The 26721-nt window shown below is 31.9% G+C and overlaps 1 protein-coding gene and 1 long non-coding RNA gene across 2 annotated transcripts; one reads left to right on the plus strand and one right to left on the minus strand.

Annotated features, from left to right (window-relative positions):
* The first annotated feature begins 334 nt into the window (after window positions 1-334).
* LOC145286166 (uncharacterized) lies at window positions 335-21931 on the plus strand. The gene is made up of 2 exons (XM_080134944.1): window positions 335-1209; window positions 19561-21931. The coding sequence occupies exons 1-2, from the start codon at window positions 732-734 to the stop codon at window positions 19809-19811; spliced, it is 729 nt and encodes a 242-aa protein (XP_079991070.1). The 5' UTR covers window positions 335-731; the 3' UTR covers window positions 19812-21931.
* Window positions 20538-25455, minus strand: LOC145286167 (uncharacterized). The gene is made up of 2 exons (XR_013869115.1): window positions 24781-25455; window positions 20538-21056 (listed from the first exon to the last, which is right to left on the minus strand). It is a non-coding gene; the product is annotated as an uncharacterized LOC145286167 (long non-coding RNA).
* Window positions 25456-26721: the final 1266 nt, after the last annotated feature.

A 26721-nucleotide genomic window follows, 5' to 3' on the forward strand; every position in this document is an offset into this window, starting at 1 on the left:
CCTTAATCATTCAAATACAATCAAAAAGTAGTCGGAAACTTACAAAAACACTATGATAAATCGGCTTTCAAAACTAGTTCCCCCTATCTTTATTCATCCATTTTTGCCCGTACCTACCGAATGCCTAAAGTCCCATTAATTGCTTAAAAATTATTTTATTTATAAAAATAAAACTTTTGAACAATTTATGTGAATTTTTGGAATATGATATTTTCTTTCCGTGACCGGTATGTACATCCTACAGATTTATTTTATTTTTTTGTAATATGGAGGGTAATTCTGGACAAGCACAAGCACTCCATTTTGTTTAAAACTGGGAGAAGAAACTTTTTAATGAGGAATATGTTTTGATACAACACCGGCGGATAATTATTTTTCTTTTACACCGGTTCACATAAGCGAAGGCTGGAGACGCTTTACAAGGTGACATTTAACTCAAGCAAGGATGCCGGTAGTTCAAGCGATGAATATCGTCGAGTGTATACTGGGGTGACGACACCTACAATCACTTATCGTTTATTTACTTTTTTTTTTTTTTAGAAAAGAAATTAATTTCGCGATCATTAAATTATCTCCATTTTATAGCATAACTTTGACATTGACCGTTAACATGAAACACGTTTTTCTAGTTTGTTTATCTTTGCGTTAAGTTTAAAGTTAAAACAAACAAAAAACACGTGTACTATTTTTAACCTTAACAGATACGTATACAAAGATTTCAGACTCCAACCATGTTTTCTTCATCTCATCTTTCTAAAATGATGCCTTCGTTGGTGTCTTTCTTCCTCGGTGCCATCACCTCTGGATTTGTATTTGGTGCCCTGTACACAACGTACGGATACGCAATCCGAAAGTTCCGAAACAAAAAGGGTTCAAACGACGACGACTCCTGTTCGGATCTGGAAGAAACTTTTACGGACATTTTGATGTTTCCTGACATAAATATCGCGTGCAAGGATAAGTTTCTGCTGGACACTGGCTGTACTCGTCCGAAATGTCGCCAGTCGCACGGGAAAACGTCCTTGAGCGAAATCTACCGACACTTGTGCAGTGCCAAATCCTGCATCTGCGTGTGTGTCTTTCACATCACATATTCCGACCTCGCCGAAGTCCTCATCGCAATGTTAAAGAAAGGTGTGCAAGTTAAAGTGATCACAGACGATGAAAATGTCACCGAAGAGTCACAAGTCGCCAAACTCCGGGCCAATGGTAAATAAAATCTTTCAAAATATCTTATTTCCGCCTTCTGCTGACCAACTCTTCAATTTCAATTTTTCCTTATTTTTATTTTATCCAGTTTAAAAACATCGGTGATTTTTTTTGAATTGTAAAAAAAAAAAAAAAGTAGGGTGTAGGTGAGGGCCGGGTGAAAAATTAAATACACAACACATGTTACCAAAGGCAAGATAAGTTACGCTTCTACATGCCTGGTCCAGTGGTCCACTGGTCCAGGCATGTAGAAGCGTAACAGTAACACTAAGTTACAACATACAAAAACTTATCCAGGCATTGCCTGGATAAGTTTTTGTATGTTGTAACTTAGTGTTGTTCTTTTTTACTTACTTTTTTTTTTTTTTTTTTTTTTTTTAATATATTATTATTTACTCTTGTGAATTTTGCTTTTACCAACTTTAACTGCCTTTTAATTTTAGAGCAATTTTTTAAATTCATTTTTCTTTAAAAACGATTTAAAAAAAAATTATTACCAGTTTCTTTGTATGTGCGTGCATGTCACAGCACTAACTTGCAATGAGTTGGTATTTTACTACTTATTGAGCCAATCCCGGAAATGGCCAAAGAAGTTTACAATTTGAAAGTTTGAAAGGCCAACCCCTTTTTAAGCACAATTTGACTTTGCATGCTTTGCTTCGTGCCGTCTATCATTTTACATTTTTTTTCGATGCTAATGCACTTTTGTTTCCGCGCTATTTTTTAAATAGTATTTTCAAGTTAAATTCAAGTTTTACGGAATCTTTATTATTATTATTATTATTAATTTGTTAAGTGAAGGTAGAGAATAGTTTAAACAACACCCTCCTCTCCCCCATGTTAATAATGACTTTTTTTACTTTCAAATCGTAAACTGCTTCGCCCATTTCCAGAACTGACTATTTGCCGCCAACATTCGAGACTGACTCTTTCATAGAACGTACTAAAACGATTAGTTGGTTTGGGCATTTTAAACAAAAATGTCTGTGTGTTTTAATGAGTCTTTCTTAAATGTTTATTATTTTACATTTTACCAAAAAATAGCAATAATTTTGATACTCATCCAGGCCGTAACTTAACTCTTTGGAGTCCAAAGTTTAGACCCTGATTCAATAAAGCGATAATTAGCCAAAAAGAAAATAGACGATTAGCAAAATTATTTGATAACGTATTATTAGAATGCCGAAATATCGTCCGTCCAGGATTAGGCTTAAATAAGATTATTTAGAAAGCCATTCTTAACATGAAAGCGTTTTGTGACTTTTATTCTTTGACCTAACCGTTAATAAACAAGATACCATAAAATTTGAAAATCTTAAAAAAAAAAAAAAAAAAAATAGCACGGTCTATATGCTGCCCAAGTACCTTAATTTTCATCACAATAATAATGTACTCCTGATTAATGATTTTAGAATTTAAATTCTTAACTCTTTGCACTCTGAAATCAAGACTTTATCAATAACTGTGGCGATAACAGAGCAGTAAACAATACGAAAACCACGATTCGACCATTGTGTCTAACACGTGGGGATATCACATTTGCACTTTTTTTTTTTTTAAATAACGACGGAACTAATCTTACGATTTGTTAGTTTTATCGACATTGTCGATAAAATTCTTTAAAAATTTTTTCCGTGTATCAAGTGTAGTATCTGTTCTGGTGTTGGTGAAAGAAACCCTGGGTATTGTGCAGTGCAATAAAATGTGCACAAAATAAATGGGTGCTTGTTTAGATCGGCACTTATGGCAGCAATTAAAAGTAAAGAAAAAACAGAAAATTCTGTATAATGTACGTACTTAGAACGAAGATGTCATATTTCAAAAATTACGTAAATCGACCAAGTATTTCATTTAAAACTGAGAAAATCAAAATTTATAATTTTTAGCGATTTTACTACCAAACTGCATTGAGCGTAAGGCTGAGTTTTCACCTCTTAACTTCGATTTAAGTTGTCTCCATTTTATTTCATCTGATTTAATGGAAGACGAAAGCAATACGATTCGCTTAATCGTAAAATTTTATTTTCTTGGATAAAAAAAAAACTACTTGATCAAATTACGTGATTTTTGGAATATTTCATCTACATTCTATGACTGGTAGGTACATCATCATAGAGACTTTTCTGTATTTTCTTTACTTTTAATTGCAACCATAAGTGCCAATCTGAATAAGCACCTATAAATGACTACCTCTGTTTTGTGTGTGTGTTACTGTTTAAAGTAGTTTTAGATGTGCTTTATTTCATCGCAAATATTCACTTTTTACGACTTGGTAATCAACAAAATAGTCGCCGATATGGGAAACAATGAAGAAGACTGTCGGCGACCATCTTGTTGGCTACCAAGTCGTAAAAAGTGAATATTTGCGATGAAATAAATATCATTTAAAACTACTTCAAACACACAAAATTGGATACATTTTTTTTTTTTTTTACGACAGTACTCACTCAGCGTAGTTAGTATAAACACCTTCAACCTCTCTATGTTAAGAACGGTTTTCAAGGTTGGGGGGTATTCTGAAAGCCGATTTTAATATAGGGAGGTTGGGGGTGTTTATACTACGCTTGGTAAATGGTGGTACTGGTATACTCTCATAAAAAAATACCCAAAATTGAGTCGGATAGATAGAAAAGTAACTTTTATTGGCTATGGTAATATTTATTTATTGTATTGATTTTCTCCCTTTTAGTCGTTTGTTGGCTTAAGTACACAATCAAATCAAGTAATCCTTCTAGACTGAGGTAATTAGAAATTTTTGTCCAAATGCAAAGTGCTGTTTTGTGTTTTACTCTAACCTCGCGAAAAGGCAACAAACTAGGTACAATCTAAATTTTATTTGCATACAAAATCTAAACAAAGCTAACGCGAAAAACTTCGGTTGTTTACATTAAGTTTCTTAAGTATTTTGTAAAAAAAAAAAAAAAATGCTTTATAATTTAAAAGTATTTTTGTTTTTTGTTTTTATAATTATTTTAAATCTCATAAATTTACGCCCCTCCCCCTCCTCTTTTTGGAAAAAAAAACAAAAAAAAAAACTATTGATCCTTTCTGTGACCTTCACGGGTTCTTTCCGTGCCTTCCCACGCAAGTTTTCCCGCTAAAGAGAAGTGATTTCTTTTCATTTTTCAAAGCTAAACTCGGCGAAAGATAATTTTCTATTGACAAAAAATAAAATTCTCTACTGATTATTTAAGAGGCTTATAACAAACTCTGTTCTACTTTATGACCTGGTGCTTAAATTTGTGTGTAGTGTATTCTTATGACCTGTTGACCTCTCTGCATCTATCCTATAAAAGAAATCGATAAACTCGCGCATTGGAGTCTATTTTTGTTTTGGTCTGCAATTGAAATATAACAGAAATAGAATTGACTGGTTTCCTCTCTTTGTCCTTTGTTATCATTCAAACTGGACTCGATGGAAATAGAATAGATCAGTGTTAGTTATTCAACAACTTCGATTTTCGCAGTAAAAGTAATCGATGGTGACGGGAGTTCAATCTCAGTGATTGCTCACCTCCCTTGTATTTGTATTTTTGGTGATTTTTTTTTTTTTTTTTATTTATTATTTTTTTTTTTCCAGAATAGCTAGCAAAGTAAAAAGATGGGAGGTATGTTACCTTACGCTTCAACAGAACACCGACCGCTCTAATTGGATTTTTTTAGGATAATCGAGGTCGCTGACAACGAACCTGATAATCAAACTCGCCGCAAATTTACCGTTTCCATGGTATGAACCCCTAGACCTTGGGACTATTTTGTGCCATTTCACCGCCTTCGGTAGTGTTTATCTTACATGATACGTTCGCGTGCGAACGGGCGTAGTGAGGTGTCCTATCACATCGCGTAGGAATCTTGCCATGCCGGAATCTTTAAGTGGTCATTTCAAAGAAAGTTTAAAAAAAAAAAAAAAAAATGTTGTTCAATGTTCTTTTCGTCTTACGTAGTTTTTAATGCGTTTTTAATTGATGAAAAAATAGTTTTCACGAGCGTGAAAGCACCAAACACATATTTTTCGTTCTTTTTTTTTGGGGGGGGGGTATTCCATTAACAGGTGCTTCTGCAGTTTAATTAATCGTTTTTCCGTTGCGCCCCAGCACCCCCCCTCCCACTCGCCCCCAATGTAAACAGAATTTTTGTTAAATGGTTAATGTCGGCGCGTTACTTACGGAAAAACGGTTAATTAAACTGCGGAAGCACCTGTTAATGGAATACCCCCCCCCCCCCAAAAAAAAAGAACGACAAACATAAAAATGTGTTTTTGCAAACCGCTCGTGAAAATTATTTTTTTGATCAATTAAAAAAAGCATTAAAAACTATGTAAGACGAAAAAAAAAAATAATAAACCACATTTTTTTTTTTTTTTTTTTTTTAACTTTCTTATTTGAAAGATTCCTACGCGATATGATTGGACGCGAACGTATCATGTAAGAAAAACACTACCGAAGGCGGTGAAATGACACAAGATAGTCCCAAGGTCTAGGGGTTCATACCATGCAAACAGTAAATTTGTGGCAGGTTTGATTATCAGATTCATTGTCAACGACCTCGAATATCCCTATAAAACCAAATTAGATTATCAGTGTTCTGTTGTAGCATAAGGTAACATTTACAAAGAGGAGTAAAACTTGTCAAAAGCACTTTGTTTTGGGGTTGTTTTAAAAATGGAATGGAAATTTAAATTTTGTTGTTTTAATCTTTTTAATTGCGCATGCGCCAACAAAATAGAAAATAATCGATAAAATGATTAAAAAAATTAATTTACAAAAAAACATATATAGCACGACCACCAATACATTTTGCAAATATAAGAATTTTTGGTAAATGTTTATTTTTACTGTAACACAATGCCGACCATTCTAGTTAAGTGTTTTTAGGGGTTATCGAGGACTGGGAATGTTGTGGATGTTGAATGTTAACTAAATTTGTGTGAAATATTAAACAGTTCTGCTTGGTTAATGTCGACGCATTACTTACAGAAAAACGGTTAATTAAACTGCAGAAGCACCTGTTAAAAAATGGAATGTAAGAAATTCTGCAGAAATAAGCAGGCTCCTCATTGGTTGGTTTGTCTTCCCACGATTTTGTTTGAACATATCAGACTGCCGAGGGTACTCTTGGCACCAAATTTATCTTTTCAAATCAACAGTTTCAACATAGACTCTGGTTGAAATGGATGTTCGAAATTCACTCGAGGCTTGTAGCCTCAAAATCACTTTGTCTCATTGAGATGTTTAATGCCCTAATGTGGGTCGAAATGTTATCATTTGCAAACACCAATGCCCTTATGTTGGGCGAATTATTATACTATCGCACATGGTTGTGCTCTGTGAATCAATTGACTTTCATCATTATAATATAATGTCTGTCTGACGAAATTAAGGTCCACAGTCTGACCTGTCATTTGGCCGCCATTTGGACGGTTATCAACAGTGAACTCCATGAGGCTACTGGACTAGCAGTATCCATCTTGGAAGGCATCACTCAACTCTTCAACCTGTTGCAGTGTTCTTCATCAGCGGAGTTTTGTATCCAGCATATCACAAAGATGAACTATTACCCTTTTAGGGTGTTACCAGACCAGTACGGCTGATAGCTAAAGATGACACATCTTTTGCAACTTTTTTTTTTTTTTTTTTTGCTTTAATAAAATTGTACGTTGAACTTTAAAAGGTGAGCCTGTTGTAATTTCTGATTGGTTTTCTTTCATTCTGCCAGAGGCAAAACCAATGTGAGAGAATTTCTCCCAGGAAAAAAAATTAATTAAACTGCAGAAGCACCTGTTAGAAACTATACAAGTTATATAATTGAATATACCCCTCCAAATAAAAAAAAAGAACAAAAACCAAAATGTTTTTGTAAACCGCTCATAAAAACTTAATTGTTTTAGAGCAATTAAAAAGCCTTAGAAACTACATAACAACGCAAAAAAAATGAACCACTTTAGACTTTTTTTTATTTCAAATGTCTGCAAAAGATTCCTCCGCAATGTGACAAGTCACTTTACAACACGAACGCATCAATTAAGAAAAGTTAACAAAAGCGGTGAAATGGCACAAAATAGTCCATGGGTTAATACCATGCAAACGGTAAATTTGCGATGGGTTTAAATTGCCAGATTCTGCGGCCTTGACGACAAAACCACAAGCTAGAATGATCGGCGTTGTGTTGCAGTTTAAATAAACATTTACCAAATTTTTATACAGTAATAAAATTTTGGGAGCAAGAAGATTTGGTCAATGTGGCTTGATTGTCCCACTGAGGACTTAACTGCAAAGAGTTGCTCTTTAGAGGTTATTACCCCCAACCTCCCCATGTTAAGAACGGTTTCAGATTAAACACACACAACCTCCCCATGTTAAGAACGGCTTTTGGAATAAACAAAAATTACTATCCCTACTTACTTTTATTAATAATATTAGTATTGTTATTATGACTATTGCTAATACTGCTGTCATTGTTGGACTTTGGTTTCCTGTCAGTATTTCTTTATATTTTTCTATGCTTTTACCTCCCCCCCCCCATCCATATCTTCTGCTTTTACTAGAATATATCCCGCCTGTACCATTTATTCCATTACCATAACATTACAAAATAATTGATTTCAAAGCACATGTGGAGATGCCATCTTATGCTACCATATTTGATTTTTTTTTTTTTTTTTTTTTTTTTTTTTTTTTTTAACCTATATATAAATATATATAATTTCAGGTTAATAGTTCCCACAGGCAAAATGTTTCGGTCAGCTAGTTACTACTAACTATAGACCTCTTCAGGCGATATAACATTTATATAAGCGATATCGCCTGAAAACGTGCTCATGAATGTGAAAACAAATAAAATGTGTGTGTGTGTATATATATATATATATATATATATATATATATAAAATATTGTGTATGTATGTATATATGCAATAATATTTTTATAAATAACTAACGAGGGGTGGGGGGCTCTGCCCGGGTGTAAAATAGGCTTAAATATGATATTTTAATTTGTCCTGATTTCATATATATTATTATTATTATTAGTGTTGGGGCGATTCCTAAATTTTTTTTGATTCCAGGAAAATGTTGATTAACGATTCTGATACCAAGTACAATTCCGATTCCATTTCCCATGGAATTGTTGTTTTGAAATATACCATTATATAATCAAAAGTTTTTGTGTAGTGAAAAAATTTGGTACAGCGAAAAAGTGGAAATACAATTAAGGGAATTTTGAAAACTATTTGATTTTTTTTTTTTTTTTTTTTTTTTTTTTTTTTTTTTTTGTAAAATTCCTTTCATTGAAGATAAAGTCAAAACAAATATTTTAACCATGAATTAAACATGCACCATGAAATTAATAACAATCAATTTCAGGAGTTATTTTATATATTAAAAAATATAAAGAAAAAGTCATTAGTTCAACAAAAATACAATATCAAATTTCAAGGGGAATAACATGTTTTGTTTATCTTTTGATATTCATTTTTTTTCTCTCTTTATCTTCAATAACTCTTTAAAATTTAACATTTTTTTTTTTTTTTTTTTTTTTTTTTTTTTTTTTTTTTTTTGCAGCTTCAATCGCTAACTGGTTTTTATTCTACTTTCTAGAATATTCTTATTTCTAAATGAAATTTAAAAATAACTAAATCTTTGATTAAATTTTTAGCTTTTTATATTCAATCGTCTCAAATTATTCCTATTTATTTGACTTTTTAAAAAAATACTTTTAACAATAATGTTATTTTTTAAACCTAAATAAATTGATTTATTTCTATATTTATTTTATTATATACTTATATACTTTTAATGTTTATTCTTATTTAATGTCTTAATTTACCTCTTTATAAAAAAAGTAAATTTTTGGTAATTGTTTATTTCTATTGTTAAATAAAAGTAATTGAACTTTCGAACTCGCCTCTGCCTTAATGCTGTTTCTGACAATCTTTTTAGTTGTATTTTTTGTTAGTGGATGAGAAACATTTACCTATGCTCACATCACGACTGTGATACCAGGCATCGGTGAATGTTGATCAAGCCCCTGCAGTCCTTTAGGTGAACGGCTCTGAGTGACTAGTTAGTTTGCAAAGTTACGGTTCAAAGGATTAAAAAAAAAAGTTAAATTTTTTTTTTTCCTTTTTTAATAAATTTTTCACATTTTGTTTTGTTTTTCTTGTGCAGAGAAGTTCCAATAGAAATGTTTAATTGCTTCAGTCGCAGAATATTTTAATGAAATGTAAATTTCTAAAAAAAAAAAAAAAAAAAAAAATTAAACTCACTTACCGCCTTTATTTAACAGATAGCAAAATGATTATTTTCTTTTGTAGTTTTTGAAGGACCTTAAGTGGAACCGTCAGTCAGCATAATATGTAGTTCTAACGTTTTTGTTTTTGCATACTTCAAAAAAGCCGACCGACTGTCAAAGTTTTGTGAACTGATACCACGTGATCAGTTTCACTTTAATTTTAGAAATATTTCCTGAAACAGCTTTGTTCAGAAAATAGAAAGTACATATTGTTCTGTCAAACCTTTTATTGTTTGAATAATTTGACTTTGCTTGTTTTATTTTTAAAAAAATATAAGGTTGACAAGACATTTTTCATTTATTAATAAGATTTTTCATTCATTTACTAATGGAAGAGTGTCGGTTAAAAAAAAACTTGCCAAAAGATAAGCCCCTCCCTCTTTTTTCTATTTTTAGTCACCAGTTAGAAAAAACACTGATTTTTAACATGATTTACTCGCAATGAGAGTACTCTAAAATCTTTTTTCTCTAAGGGTTAAGTATTCAACTTTTTCATGGACTTGATGTAGTTAGGCTGTTTTATACATAAATAAACTTTGCTCACAAATGAAAACAATGTTACCTCGCGGCCCCTAAAGTTTTGCAACAGTGCAAACATAACTAATCATGAGCCTCAAAGTTTCAAAACAGACAGCGCCTATGTATGTGATGGAATAAGAAAACTCATTAAGATAAATAAAGATTACCTTTTAAGTAGTTAATAAAATTCTTGTATATCATATTAAATATGTTATGAAAAGTTCTATGATGTTTTTATCATAAATTTTTGACAGCATTAATCTCACTTCAAACAAACAGTTCAACTTAAAAATATAAGAGAATCGTAATGAAAGAATGATAAATCTAAGGTATTTTTTAAAAATGCGATTCCGATTCTGATTCCCCCCAAAATACACGATTCTTACGATTAACGATTCTAATTAATCGTCCCACCACTAATTATTGTAGTTTTTATTTCAAAAGTAAAAAAAAAAAGGGGGTATTTAGGTGGCATCAGTTAGAATCGAAACTGAAACTTTAGCATTCAAAGTTGGTGTCGTTGCCACTGTGCCAACGTGGCACGCATATAGTTATTAAAAAATAAACTTAGATGAATGTACAAAATGTTTAACGATTTTTTTTTTTTTTTTTCGATTTGACCCCTTTAAAACCCATAAAAGAACAATATTAAATATTTCCAGGAATATCTGCCGTACACACGACTTCAATGCTAGTTTTATTTTGGTGTCTTTAACTGCCCCCCCCCCCACCGCTTATTTTTGCTGATGAGGAGACTTTGTTATTAAAAGACAAAATTTTTGTCAATATTCATTGTCGATTTAAATAAAATGAACATCGTTACTGAAACAATCGTACAATCTAGTGAATTTTGTTTGTTTTCCTTTTGAAACTGATTTTTAATTCAAAATTATGAATTGTTTTAATCAATATTAAAATAGCTCTAGGATATCTATACCTAGCGAGCTTATATATCTACAGTACAATGAGCGCTGTTTTCTTTTAATACATTTACTAGTACATTAAAATAAACTCTGCTCTTTAGACTCTAGGTCTAATTCCCTCAAAAAAAAAAAAAAAATATATATATTAGACATTAAGAAGAGATTATAGATAGATATATAAATACCCGTTCACATACACCTTTCACGATAAAGCTAGAACCCAGAATTATGTCGGAGCACGTCACTGATGAGATGCAGTACATCGAAACCCACTTTGGGTCTGGTGTTGTCCGTTGTCGATGCAATTGCTCGATTCTATCTAATTCTGGGTTCTAGCTTTATCGTGAAAGGTGTATGTGAACGGGTATATATATATATATATATATATATATATATATATATATATATATATATATATATTCTATGACCTTAACCTTGAAAATGGTATGCATTATCCCTAGGTAGAGGGCCATCATCATCATGCCAAGTTTCGTTGTGATCGGTTCAGCGATGTGGGCTATAAGAGAGTATATATACGTAGGCTATGATCTTGACCGTAACCTTGAAAAATGGTGTGCACCACCCCTAATTGGAGAACCATCATCCGGTCAAGTTTGGTCATGGTCGGTTTAGTGGTGTGGGCAGTAGAAGTGTTGTACACACACACATACAAACGCTATTACTTCATATATATATATATATATATATATATATATATATATAAAGATTCCTATACCATTTAAACATGTTTTTCATTTATTTTTATACAAATAAACTTTCTACTCAATTTTTTGTTTAAAAACTTTTTCCGACGCTAAAATAAAACCTTACTAAAGATATTCTTTTTTTTCTTTTCATAATCAAAAACTTATGTTTTCTAAATAATTTTCTATTATATAAAAAGCAAAATATGTGTGTGTGTGTATGTTTGTCAAAAACTTTTAACAGGCATGTCGAAACCTGGCAAAATTGGTATCATTTTAAAGCTAGACGTTTTAGGCGACAAACATAAAAAAAATTGGCCAAAAACATTAATTCTTTCACCATCAACTGGGCCGGTTTTTTTTTATAAGGAGGGTCTTCTTTTTTTTCTTTTTTATTTGTCAACATTTTTGCAAGTCCTTCAAACCTCGCGTCAGCGACGTCGCAGAGGATGTTATTCCGACCACCCGTGACATCACAGTTGCGGTGGGCGCATCGATAAGTCCGTTTACTTTTTTCACCCCCTTTTCCTCCTGTGTTACGGGTTCAAGCCTGCTTATTACTCCCGATTTAAAATTTTTAATTTTTTTTATATATATACAAACACGCCTCTAACAATGCCGGGCACCCAGGCTAGTTAAAAATAAAAAACGTATACCTCGTTGCTGTAAGCCACTTTGTAAACAAACATTTTGTTATGAATTTACATGATGGCATTGCATGTCGCTCAAAAAAAAAAAAATTGGTACTCGCTATCATTTCTATCACTATGCACGTAAAAAAAACGTTCTTGACCAATTATTTTCAAATTTTATAGCAAAAGAAATAAATATATTAGCTATTACATACCGTTTGAACAAAGTTTCTATCTTGCTTTATTTTTGTACTAGAAAGCCTCAACTTCAAGATGTTCTAACTTTTGACTGGAAAATTGCACGTGTTTTTTTTTTTGTTTTTTTTTCTTTTACACAGTGATCACCACTTATCAAGGCCCGGAAGTCACTCAGGGATAAGGGTTATTGCAAGTACATTACGTTAGTGAGATTTGATGAAGTGTTTACTTAAGGGGGCGGTTCATTAGGAATTTGTTAACATTAGACTTGAAGACATCCAAGTTGTAGTCCGGAGGGAAGCAGGCAGATGGAACAGAGTTCCACAGGCGTGCAGTTCTAAGAAAGAAGCTTTGTTCATGAAATCCGCGTTTTGATTTAGGCACAGATATAGAGTGGGGGAAATTTTTCACAGTGGATTCAGCTAGACGGGTGTTTTTCGTGAAAGATTGGCGAGGGGGGGACCAGGGATTGGAGTTCAGACGAGCACCTGCCATGAAAATAACGATAAAACAAGGATAGGCTCGCAACGTCTCTTCTGTGGGAGAGGGGTTGCAGGGTAGAGAAAAGGGCATCCCCCACTAAACCACGAAGTCTATTTTGTACTCTGTCAAGGCATGATAGGCTGTTTTTGGCAGATCCTGCCCAGATATGGCAACAGTATTCCATCCTTGGCCGTACTTGGCTTTTATATAGATAGAGAATTGCATCAGTAGTGAGATATCTTCTGGAGCGGTAGAAGGATCCCACCATCTTTCCAGCGACCTTGGCAACAGACTTGATGTACGTGTTCCATTTCAGATCAGGAGTAAAGGTCAAACCCAGAAGCTTGTCAAAACACGGGGCCTCACCCAGACGAGAGCCATCCATCGCAATTGATGCCAGCTGGGGATCAGAGCGTTGATGATGTAAGGATAGGAGTTTGGTTTTGGATGCATTAAAGGTAACTAGCCACATCTTCCCCCACTGAACCACGCGCTCGAGATCAGAGGATAGAGAATCAGAGAGAACTTTGTCATTTGCAGCCTTTGATGTGTTGCCGTAGATGGTCGTGTCATCAGCATAGATGCCAAAGAATGATTTAAGTATGTGTTTAGGGAGGTCATTGATGTAGATCAGGAAGAGAGTTGGGCCCAGGATTGACCCCTGAGGGACTCCAGCATTTATATTGCAGGCCTCCGATTTTTGTCCATCTACCACTACTCTTATGAGCCTATCGGAGAGAAATGATTTAATGATTGAGAAAACATTTCCAGTTATACCGTAGCTGGAAATCTTGTGAAGTAGACCCTTATGCCATACTTTGTCGAAGGCCTTTGATATGTCAAGAGCAATTGCCCTAGAAAGGAAGCCTTTGTCAAGAGATTCACTAATCCTGTGGGATATAACCGTCAGCACATCTGCGGTAGATCTTGCAGAGCGGAAACCATATTGTGTGTCACTAAGAAGGTTATTCCTGCTGAGGTGGTTGACTATTTCTCTATTTAATATTGATTCCAGTAACTTACTCATAACACAGAGAAGACTTATTGGTCTGTACTGAGAGGGAGATGACTTATCACCTGAATTCTTAAATACAGGGCAAACTGATGAGGTCTTCTGTTCAAATTCCTTGGTAAATTCAATTCCTTTCTTTTATTGTTTTAAAAATATGAAACATCATCCACTAGTAGAACTTCTGTATCGAGTATTTATATGAGCAGACCTAAAACACATGCATTCGAAAAGTCATCTACCGCTCGCAAACACACTAAAGCGGTATGTTTTGTTGTTAATAGGCGGAATTAAATTGCAATTTCTTGGAGTGTACAAATCACAACAAAAATATTAAAATATCATTTTAAAGAAAATTTTATTTTGAATCCAGTCATAAGTTTTATATTGATTAAAAAAAAAAAGAGAAATCTATTAATTACTGATTTAAGAATTATGACTGTCAGATTAAGTAGCAGAATGTGCCTTGTCCAGCGCTAAACAGTATGTCGCTTGTAACATGGTTATGGATTCTGAGCTCCCTCCCCCCCCCCTTCCTTTTCATCTGTTAACCGTCTTTCCCTTACTGTGTGCATTTTCTTAGGGGTTACGTCTTTGGTCATAAATCAAGGTTCAGGATGCTTAATCCAAATTGTAACATTGACAGAATAATGAATTTTACATTTATTTTAAGACTTTGTCCTTCCCTTTGATTACCATCAGTTTAATGTCTGTTTTTCATGATGGCATGTATTGGACAGCTTTCAGAAATTTCAAATCAATTCATCTCTCACCAAATATTTATCTTACTTTCAAACCTATCCTTATCACTTCCTCCCACGTATTCTTTGGCTTTCCTCTGCCAACTCACTCTAGGACCCCGACTTGACAAAACCTGACCCAGTTGACCCTCAAAGAATGAATATTTTTTTCTAAATTTTAGATATTTACCAGGGCAACTTTTATCAAGAGTATATCAACTTTGCGAGTCTTTGTTTTGTAGTTTTTGATTTTTAGCTAGATATAAACATACACACATAGATAATTGTCCTTTATATAATAGATTGGGGGTGGGGCAGCATTGCTCGGTTGTAAAATACGGTTAGATATATTTTAATTTATAGTCAATTAAAAAAAGAAAAACTGGACTTCAGTGCCATCGGCCAGAAGTGAAACCAAAAGCACAATTTTGTAAACAGAAGAAAAAAATGCAGTGTAGTGAACACAAACTTACAAAAGTTAAGTTCATAAGCGAACACGTTATCGATCGGACAATGACGACACAGATGTTATGACACTGCAAATTTAGCTTTTTAAAATGAAACAACAAAACTGTTCGCACATGCGTGATTAACAAACTGTGTTGGAAATATGATACCCCCCTCTTCAAACAAAACATTTCTGCATGAAATAATTATTTTCTAAATTTTCAATATGTGTCTAAGAGATTGCTCTTTCTAACGATACCAATTTTGTGCCTGTTCGATGCGGATGACAAAAGTTTTTAGCAGACATACAAACGCTAACACACAGACAACTGAGATTTATATAATAAACTAGGGGGGGGGTACCCGGCGATGCCCGGGTGTCTTGAGGTAAATCAAAACTCGGGGGGGGGGGGGATTGGGGGTTAAATTAGTGTTGGGACGATTCCTAATTTTTATACGATTCCGATTCCAGGAAAATATTGATTAACGATTCCGATACCAAGTACGATTCCAATTCCGATTCCTAGGGAATTATTGTTTTGAAATATACCAGGTAGTTTTATACTTATGGTCGGTAGTTCCCAAATATGTTCCCTAACTTTGGAAGAGATATTTTATGTCTACACCGTCGTGTTTTGGTTTAAATAAAATTATTATATAGTAAACTAAACGGAAAAATTAGCAAAATTTATTTTAGAGAAAATTTATTTTGCTTAATTGGAATACAGAAAAAAAACAAAGACAATAGAATTTATCCTTCAGAGCAAAAACAAATAAAATAGAATTTATATAACAGAACAAAAACAAGAAAATTAGAGAATAAATTAACACAATTCATTATTTTTGTTCTCATAATTTACAGATTTAATGAATTAAATAAAAAAAATAATGTGCGTAATGAAAAAAACAATATACCACGTGACATGGCGCTGTAGATACAAAATAACCCTTCCAAAGTTAACGACCATATTTGAGAAATACCATTAATCGAAAGTTTTTGTGTTTTATACCAAAAGGTAGGTATAGCGAAAAGTTACAAGTAAAGGAATTTCAAAAACGATTTTTTGTTTGGCTATTGATAGTTGTATTTGTGACGGCAGTTCTTCAGACCTCCATAATTCACAAAGAGTAGTTAACACCTATTGTTTTTTCTTACTTTTTCATTACTTTTACACGTTGTTTCTAACGTGAAGAATAAGTTTAGCCAAACTAATTTTGAAATAGGGTATATCAAAGGAACACATATAAAAATGATACCACTATAAAAAACAAATGAAATACTAGATATAAAATTGAGCAAAAATAGTTACCAAAATTACAGAAAAAGATAAAACAAAACAAAAAATGGTGAAGTTTGTTGAGTGAAATGAATTATTGAAAGAAAATTAATTAAACTAATAGAAATGTTAAAAAAAAAATGTCACGTTTCAATATTTTTTTAATAATTAAATTCTCAGTGTTGTCGAAATTAAAAATTAAGTGATTTTTTTTTAATTAGACTTATTTCGAAGCTTGTTACCTTGAAAAATACATTTTAAACCCTGTTTTTTTTTTTTTTATAAATAAATTGAAAAAAAACGCAATTAAAAAAATTTAATTGATAATTGAAACTTTAAAAACATTAAACATTGAAAAATTACTTATCTCACAAATTAACGTCCAATAAAGTAGATCCAGTCTTCATACAGGAATTCGGTTATAATAAATATATCTTTCCCAAACTTAAAAATTAAATCTTTTTTTTTTTTTTTTTTTTTTTTTTTTTTTGGAGAGAGAGTGCTTTAAAATCGCCGGGGAATGCCGCCTAAAATTTTAAAGAAGTAAATTTTAGGAGTTTAGTGCCTTTCAAAGACGGTTATTATAATTTATTATCATCCTTTAATTTCCTTTTTTTCCTCCCCCACACCTTTCCACGTGGTTCAGTAGTTAACCAGTGCTCCTGTTGCTGTCAGTCAGCTATCTTTACCTAAGTTTTAATTTCTAGTTAAAAGAATTTTTCATGAATAGAATCAGCATTTTTAAAAATTATTTTTTTAGTTGTATATATTGTATTTACTCTTTGAAGTTAAGGAAGGTTAAAAAAATTGGTGACATCGGCAAGAAAAAAAAAGAGACTGCGATTTCGACCCTCACTAATAAAACTGCTCTGAGTGACTAGTTGGTAATTTTTTGTTCCTTTTCTTTTTTATTTTGCTCCTCCAATTCATTTGGATGCTTCATAGTTAAATGTTTTAACATGTTGGTTGTGGTCATGTTAGATGGTTTTGTTCCTTGCGATATTTTAATTTGACAGACTTTGCAAATGGCTTTCAACTCATGATCTTCATCAACTTCAAAAAGTTTCCATGCAAGACTTTTTTTGGACTTTGAGGCCATATTAGAAAATTCAGTTTATCTGTAAACAAATAATTTACTATTAAATTTTGTTTTAAAGCTAGTCACTTATTTGAATAATTAATTGAAAATAATCCGCTAAAAAAGACAAAAAAAAAAATATAAAGGGATGGAGCGGTAAATTGTACCAACCAGTAGTTAACAAAAAAAACTTATAGAATTTAATTTTTGAAACCAATGTATAAAAGTTTACATAATGAAATGCAAATATGCATTTTCTTTTGAATTTTTTTTTTTTTTTTTGGTTGACTGTGTTCAATTCACACATGGTTGATGCGGTTCAATATTGCTAAACTATAAGTAAAATTCTATTTATAAATACTTTTTAAAATGAAATTATTTAATTAATCGTAAATATTATTTAGACATAAAAATTTATTGATTACAACACCTTTTAAAAAATATATATTAATTTCTTTTTTGTTCGGCAAAAAACTGCGTCAAACACTTTTTTTAAAATTTTCAATTTAAAATTCTAGAAAAAAGATTATATTATTCTGCTTTTAATATAATCAAATTCAGGGTTTTATCTTTCTGGAGAAAAAAATTTTAAAAAATGGATTTTATTTCAATGAAATTAAAAAAAAAAACAACTGTTCTTCAGATGCTGCACTTCTATTTCTTGTTCTCTTTCGGTGGAGGAGAAATCCTTCACGACTGAGACAATTTTTATTTTTGTACCTTTTCTCCACGTTAAAAAACGACCCTGGTGTCTAACTCTGTCCCGTGGGGAGGCATAGTAAATAGGTACCCTTAAATTAACGAAGGGGTTATTTAATAACTTTAGGTTTGGAAGAGATAGGTATGGGGTTGTTTTTTTTTGAAACTTCAAAAGAAGCCGACTACTGTCAAAACTTTGCGAAATAATACAACGTGATCAATTTCATTTTAGAGATATTTCTTTCAAAAGCCTTCTTTTAAAAAAAGAAAAAAAAGTATATTCTATTAAACCTTTTACTGTTTAAATAATTTGACTTTGCTCGTTTTAAGAAAATATAAGTTGAAAAAGCATTTTCATTCACTATTAGAAGATTTGTCAGTAAAAAAAACAGTCGCCAAAAAGATAAGCGTTTTTTTTTAAATTTTTATTCGCAATGTAGAGCTCTGCATACTTCTTTTCAAGTTAACTCTTTTGTAGTTTTGATTACAATAGATCTGAATGAATGAATCTTGTAAGGGAGGGGGCACTTAACATTGCCCTGTTAATAATGAATTTCTTTCGTTTCTTTTTATAACATGCTACATTTCTCTCTTGTGGTTAGAAATATCAGGAAATTTTTTTTTTTTTTTTTTCAACATCAGACTAAAAGAATCGTAATGAAGGAATCGGAAAATTAAGGTATTTTTTAACGATGCGATTCCGATTCCGATACCTCCCAAAATACACGATTCTTACGATTAACGATTCCGATTCTGATTAATCGTCCCACCACTAGGTTAAATAATAATAAAAAAAATGTTTTGGTGGGTGAATCGAATGAATGAGAATCGAACCCGCACCCTTGAGTTGGAAATTAATGTATGAAAAAAAACGTGTTACGGTAACCATTGAGCCATGACGACAGACAACATTAAGCAGGTTATTTAACTATAAAAACAGGTGTGCGCAATAAAAGTTAACTCTGCTGCTTCCATTTGATCTAATTAAGAAGGTCAAATACAAGTCACGCAGCGTTTGGGTTTGTTTACCCAAATTTAACTGTTTCTTCCCCCAACAGATGTTGGAGAGGGGGAAAGCAGCTCCTAATTGTCCAGATTGAATAGCAACTGTCAAAGCTGATTGCTTCTGGACGTTTTTCCTGGCGCAATGCCGAAGACGTCGTTTGAGTTTAGTTTCACTTTATTTATACTAAAAAGCCTTTTATATAATAGATTATTACAGATAAAAAAACATTTTTTTTATAAACCCACAGTGAGCATTATATTTTTGTTTTTATTTATTCATTAAGAACATTATTTTTTCCCCTCGATTTATTTTACTTTTGTCATTTTTTTTTTATTTTTTTTTTACAGGAATTGTTGTACGTACAGATGATTCCTCGTCATTCATGCATCACAAGTTTGCCGTCATTGATCATCAAATTGTCATCCATGGCTCCTTCAATTGGACGCTTGGTGCCATCACTGGGAATCTGGAGAATGTGCTCATAACCAATGATACAGACGTGGCTCGGAATTACCAAGAAAAATTTGATTCGCTTTGGGAAAACTTTCAAAATAATTCCAAGAACAAAGAAGAAAACAGAGCATATATACCATATTGACGATAGGGACCAAACATTAGACATTTCTTGGACTTTAGATTTTAAAAAACATTTTCTTTTCATGAAATTTAACAAAAATATTGAAAGTTCTGTGTGTGTGTGTGTGTGTGGGGGGGTGAAATTACCTGAAAGCTTTACATTTTACTAAAAAAAATTTTAAATGGTCTTTATATATAGATGCATAATGTTATATATATATATATATATATATATATATATATAAAGAAATATGAAAAATAGATGATGAAAATAAAATTGAATTAACTAAAATATTTATTGATCCATCAAATTCAAACAAAGAATCACGATAATGAAAAAAAAGTAATTTATTTTTTCATTGTTGTAATTCTTTGGATTAATCGATTAATAAATATTGTAGTTTATCTAATTTTTTTTCATTTATTTTTTTCCCCATTTCTTTAATTGCTCTGTATAGTATATTGAGCTTTTCATTATCTTGATAAGTTCCAATTTTAAAGATAATGTGAAATTGTATAAACATCAGAAAAACCCTACACAAATTAATCAAGTTTCGATGATGTTAATCCTCTCGTCGGAGGTTCAACAATTATATGATCATTGATATAAATATTAATCTACATGGGTTTCTTTGATGTTTATATAATTTTACTTATGAAAGCTCTACATATGTATTGAGCACTTTTGAAAAAACATTGGTGATTTTAGTTCAATACATTTGAACATACTTAATTCATTGTGTGTGTGTGTGTGTGTGTGTGTGTGTGTGTGTGTGTGTGTGTGTGTGTGTGTGTGTGTGTGTGTGTATATATATATATATATATATATATATATATATATATATATATAGTTCCTTAGTCAAGTCTATAGCAACCTATCTAGGAGAAGGAAACTGAATAAAAACCTGTGACTAAAGAGATTACTGGTTACCTTGCCTTGGCATGTCACCGGTTTATAATAGGGATTCAGAATTGTACAAGTATTTGTTACTATAATCCAATAATATTATAGGTGTTTCCTTCCATTCTCATCTGTCACTCAGACATACTAGAATTCCTATGGTGATGGAGGAGTGGCAACGTGTGCAGATATAATCTGTTGGGATCACATGGTCATAATTTTGCACATCGGTAGCAGGAATTGCAAGTGTAAAGTTTGTCTGACATCTGCATTACAGGCTATGTAGATCCATCAGAACTCATCTAAAGAGTTATGCACGAAATCATAAATGAAGAGATGACTGGAGAAATGTGATATAGCAATCCTCTGTAAAAAAAAAAATATATATATATATAATATATGGGAATGGTAGTTTGCTTAAAGCATTGCTGGTAAATAAATGTAGCAGAGTATAAGAAGGTTATAGCAATGCAGGGAACTGGGTGTTGAAGTGACGTGACATATGAACAAAAATGGAAAACCAAAGGTTTTGTCAAGTTTTTTTTTTATCTTCCATCTATTTATTTTTGAAAAACAATCACAAATACAGATCAGAAACTATGAACTTACTGTTTGAGATAACCGGTATGGTAGAAGATTTTAATATTTCGAGGATATCCTCTCTTTTCAAAAAGAAAGGGACTAATTGGTTAAAGAGATTTTATATATATTAAGAAACTATTGGTCACTTTTTTTTTAGAGATTATATTCTTGAAATATTAAAGACTTTCATCATCCCAGTTATCTGAAACAGTAAGTCCATATTTTCTTATTTGTGATTGTTTTTGAAAACTAAATAGATATACAAAGATTAAAAAATAAAAACTCTACAAAACCTTTTGTGTGTCCATTTTGTCATCACAGTACTTCGACACCTAGTTTCCTGCATTACTATAACTTTATTATACTCATGTAAAAAGCACACATTTGTATACAAGAGTGAACTTGTTGAATTGTGGGATAATTTATTTTCAATAGTGTATTGGTTCCCAACATTTTTTCCTCATCAACTAGATTCATCATATTTCAAAATATCTCGCCTTTCATTGAGAAAGCCATGACCCCCCCCCTCTGTAAATGCATTGAAAAACACTTTAGTTTCTAAATCGCAAACAAATACACAAATTTCTATTGGAAATTGAATGAATAAACTTTAGTACTTTTTTTACTTGAAATAATTTAAAATAAAAGATTGAACATTGTCTTATTTTTAACTGGCATAATCTTTATCTATAGAAAATAGTGTTTACTTTAAAATGCTTATAAACAACAAAGCTTAAGGATAAAAATTTCAAGTTTAGTAAAAGAAAATGGAGCATGTTAAAGTGGAGGAAGGACAAAGTGGACAGGAGAAGACAGAGAGAGATACGATTTCTGTTATATTTATGAAGAGTTACTTATTAAAATCTATAGGTGTTATAGGTTAAAAATTTATAGGTGTTTATAGCTTCTGAAATCAACTAGTATGAAAATTAAGAGATGGGGGGGATGCACTCTTAGGTTTTTCATCTGATAATTTTGTTTTGTCACAAGAACAGAATAAAAATCAATGTAAAATTTTATCTTTTGAGAATAGATTTATTTTGTCAACAGAAAATCCTAAAATTGTTTTGTAAATGCATCTGAAATAACATATCTGGGTTAGATGTGGCTCTTAGAAGGAGGAAGCTCTGATGTAAAACCTGTGATTAAAGAGGTTATTGGTTATCTTGCCTCGACATGTCACCAGTTTATGATCATCAGGACTCTGAGAGTGGTACTACTTTCTATTCAACCTTCAGAAAAGTGTAATTTACAACTGAATTTTACCGTTATCCACTGTTAGCCCAAAAAATATAAGTTATCAATCCCATCTCAAAAATTCAGAAACTCTATTTTCAATAGTTTTACCATGAATCTTTGAAGTGATAATGATTTTTTTTCTCTGTGAAGATTAAAGATTTGTACATCATTTATAATAATTGGAGTCTGTATTTTCACAGGTATGTTGGAATTTAAAGAAAAATAATTTTTGTTTAGTATTTCTTCCTCTCCCATTGTTAAATATATGGGTTGTCGGCAATGGAGAAATAAGCAATGGCTTTATAAGGAGTTGTCTTTCTGTATTAGCTGATTTTGCAAGTTTGCAAAGTAAAGTTATTTCTGAATATCTTTTACTCTTTCATAGCTAAACAATCTTAAATTTAAGGTCGGGAAATTATTTTCAAGATTCCAGATATTTCCTGGATTCATCCTGACGTTTCTCTTGCTGTATGCCATTAATCTTTTTTCATAAACAAGGCACATTCATGTCTAGCGTGAACGTCTGCCAACATGCTACTCATCCAAATTTGTTTGGGATATGTCTCTTGCCATACTACTCATCTTTAAAATCAGCTGTGTTCCTCAGCACGCTTGACTTCCTCTAAAACATCAGCCATTCAATATTTTACAGGTCCAGCATATTATCAGAAGATTATAAAGAAGTAATTCTGATTAAAGTTCACTTTTTCAAAAAAAATTTTTAACCATTTTCATTCAAGTACGATTTTTATTCTATGGAAAAAATCTCCCTATTTCATTCATTTTAAATTCATTATGGATTTAAAAAAAAATAAATGTAAAATCTTTTCTCACCAGTACCAATTTGATGTAAGAAACTTGCTTTGTATATTCCTAATAGTAAAAAAAAATATATAGTAATGAATAGGGCTATGACAACAGATTATTCTTATCATTGTTTTGACTCTCTAGTATATATCCAACACACACACTTAATCAATCAAGAACAACATCACTCTATATAAAAGCATATAAGATATCAACGGATATTCACTCGAGAGTCAAAACAATGAAAAGAATATGCTGTTGTCCCAGTCCTAGTAATGAATACCCAAATAGTAATATGACATTCTGTAAACAATTTATTATGTGTATATTGGTGTTTAAAGAAAATATTGATAAAAAAAAAACAAGATACATTGAAAAAATGTAGGAAGTATTTTTCATAATGGAGATATTTAGTCTATACTCCAAAAGCAATAACTTTGTTTCAGTGTGTATGCATGCATGTGTATATACAGCTAGGGTATGGAAATATATTTATCGCAATTAAGTTATAGAGGTGTCCCCGTTTCATCCCCATAGGAAATTGTCAGGCTGAATAATGAAACGTGGATTCTTCAGTGTCGCTTGCTATGAATACATTTTCATTCCCTACGAATTAGCTCAACTCTCATATAGAGCACTGTTGAAGTAAATACTAGAAATCTATGCATAATATATCCTCTTATATGTATATACATGAAATTTTATGTGTGTAAAATGCAGTAGATATTAAATAATTATGAAATACTCATAGAATCACAGGTCTGTTCTGTGCGCATTGATCTAGTTGACAGAAAAGGAGCTATATGTGCAAAAGTACAAAGATATGCACCTTTAAAAATAAATGAAAATGTGTCGAAATGAATCTTCATCTATTAAAAATATATATTTAATATATATTTCTGAGTAGGACAAAAATATAATTTATGAAGAAACTTCCTCTGACTTAGATATATTACTAGTGTATACCCTCTGTCATCTGTATAAAATCATAGAATTAGTTTAATTTTTCATATATAAACTAACATGGCTACTTAATGTTGTTTCGGCAAAAGTGTAACATTTCTGTTAAAATTTATTTTTGTCTCTCTTTCCCAATTTTTCCCTCTCTCTTCCCATCTTCTGCCCAGTTCATTACTCTCTATGGACGCACACACACATTTTTGTAGGTTGCTAAAGAAATGAGACAGTGTAAGAGAAATAACTTCTTGAAAAAGAAAATCAGTTTCTTCCCTTTATTACATCAACTAGCAAGAAAACCAATCCCATCCCCGACAAAATCTGCATTGGTTTAGGGTCACAGAATGAATAATTTTTTTTCCTAAATTTTAGATATTCATCCCATGTAATGCCAATCAAGAAAATACTAACTTTGTGAGCGTGTTTATTATTGAGTTTTAGTAGGAAATGCACGCTGACAGCTGTTTCTCATACAATAGATTATCATTTCTGATAATACACTTACAATTGACTTTGTATCACAGACATTTCTTTCTGGCTTCATCTTCAGGTAGTGGAATAAGTCTGAGGTGGTTGTCAGACTTACTATTTGCTTTCCTGCTTCCCCTCACCGTGTGAAATGGTTTCATCTGAGGACTAGAAAAAAATCAAACATTTTAATCATTTTTGTGTGATGGGATAATATACAATGCATCTCATGTTCAGTTTATTTATGGAATGATAAACTTTGTTGTTGATACTCTAGAACAATTGTTCTACTGGAACTTGACATTTTCTTTAATATTAAAACAAAAAGGAAATGGTCTGTAAGTGTGTCACAATGATCAATCAACCCATCGCTATGCATGCATTGTAATGGCCACTTTTTGTCTTAGGACAATGAATACACTCTGTAAAGGTGTCTGCACAACAAGGACTTTATAGAGAAGCAGAGATTGCACAATCCTCAACTGCACTTTTGACTCTACATTGCAGGATGAAATCACAAGACTGTCGGAAACAATGCCGGTGTAAACAGCAATGAATTGGCACCATTTCTGAGTTGTCTTTTTAGATTAGTTTGATCAAAGTTTAAGATCCCTGTCTGCCCTACTATTTCAGCCATAATTAGCAAGAAAAGCGATAGATTCATGCTTTTTCCCAAGAATATTAGAGAAATGGCTTGGTCTTCAGGAGAGTATCAAAGTGTATCTGTTTTATCATTGGTTGAAGGCGAATGAAGTTCTAGACTGGGTCAATTTTTTCCTATCCAAAGTGCCTCTTTTTGGGCTGCTAGATATCCCCCCCCCCATATAAACAAGAAAAACTATTGTATATGACTATGTCTGCATGTAGAGACAAGTAAATAGGAACTTAATAGCACTGACTGAACTTGAAAACATGTTATATTTAAAGTTTACACCACTTAAAAGTTTTTCAGAGTTGGTACAACTATTTTTGTTTATGCATAAACAGAAAGAGAAAAAATGATTTTGCTAACTTTGAACAACGTTTATCATTTTTGTGGTGACGGTGATTAAATGGTTACCGACATGGACTAAAAACCTAGATGCGCCAAGTTCGAATTCAGTTTGCTCCACAAACAATTTCATTAAATCCATACTTGATCTTGTGTTAAACCTTCTCGAAAGGGGGGTAAATAAAATAATGTTCATCATTTATTTGTGAGGCGTCGGCTGTAATTTCAAATCTGATTTACTTATTATTTTATGAAAAACGTAAACTGTTACCAAAATTAAAATCCTAAATCAGAAATATTTAAAATTGTACTGTGTTATTCTTTTTTGTACGCATGTAACTTGTGTAGCATTTGTAGATTTTGTCATACTTGTTAGAAGAGGCTTCTCAGTGATGGATCTTGCAGATACCAAAAACATTTAACTGTTTATATTTTACTGCTCTTTGTATAATTCTTAGTTTGTTCAAGGATTTTACATAGATGTTAAGATAACGAAAACCTCATATCACTTTTTATCACAACTGATGCACTAAAGTCCTTTTTAAATGCTTATTTTTATTTAGATAGGTGCAGAATATGGCTGTTCAAAATAACAGAAAAACTAATGGATATACTTATCAGTTGAGAATATTATTGTACATAAAATATTACGAAAAATAAGCAAGTAGTATTTTAGTAAATAAATAAAATTCGTTTCTTGCATTTTTAATTATGTTGGATTGGCGCCATTTTAAGCCTTCTAAAATGTAAAAGGGAAGATAAATCGGCCGATCAATTCAAAGTTTTCTTAAAATGGACGTGTGCAAGGACTCAATGACGTCAATGCAATCTATAATTGGAAATATGAAAAAGAAAGTAATTTTATTGATTACTAGAATTCTATTTGATAAAATTCTGTAATTTTTGCTGTACATTAAGATTTTTCACAGATAAATATATTCATAAAGTTTTCCTGTTATTTTATTTTGAACTGTTATATTTCACATG

The sequence above is a fragment of the Euprymna scolopes genome, chromosome 10 (genome assembly GCF_053919585.1).
Source record: "Euprymna scolopes isolate OS-2025 chromosome 10, ASM5391958v1, whole genome shotgun sequence".
Classification (NCBI taxonomy): domain Eukaryota; kingdom Metazoa; phylum Mollusca; class Cephalopoda; order Sepiida; family Sepiolidae; genus Euprymna; species Euprymna scolopes.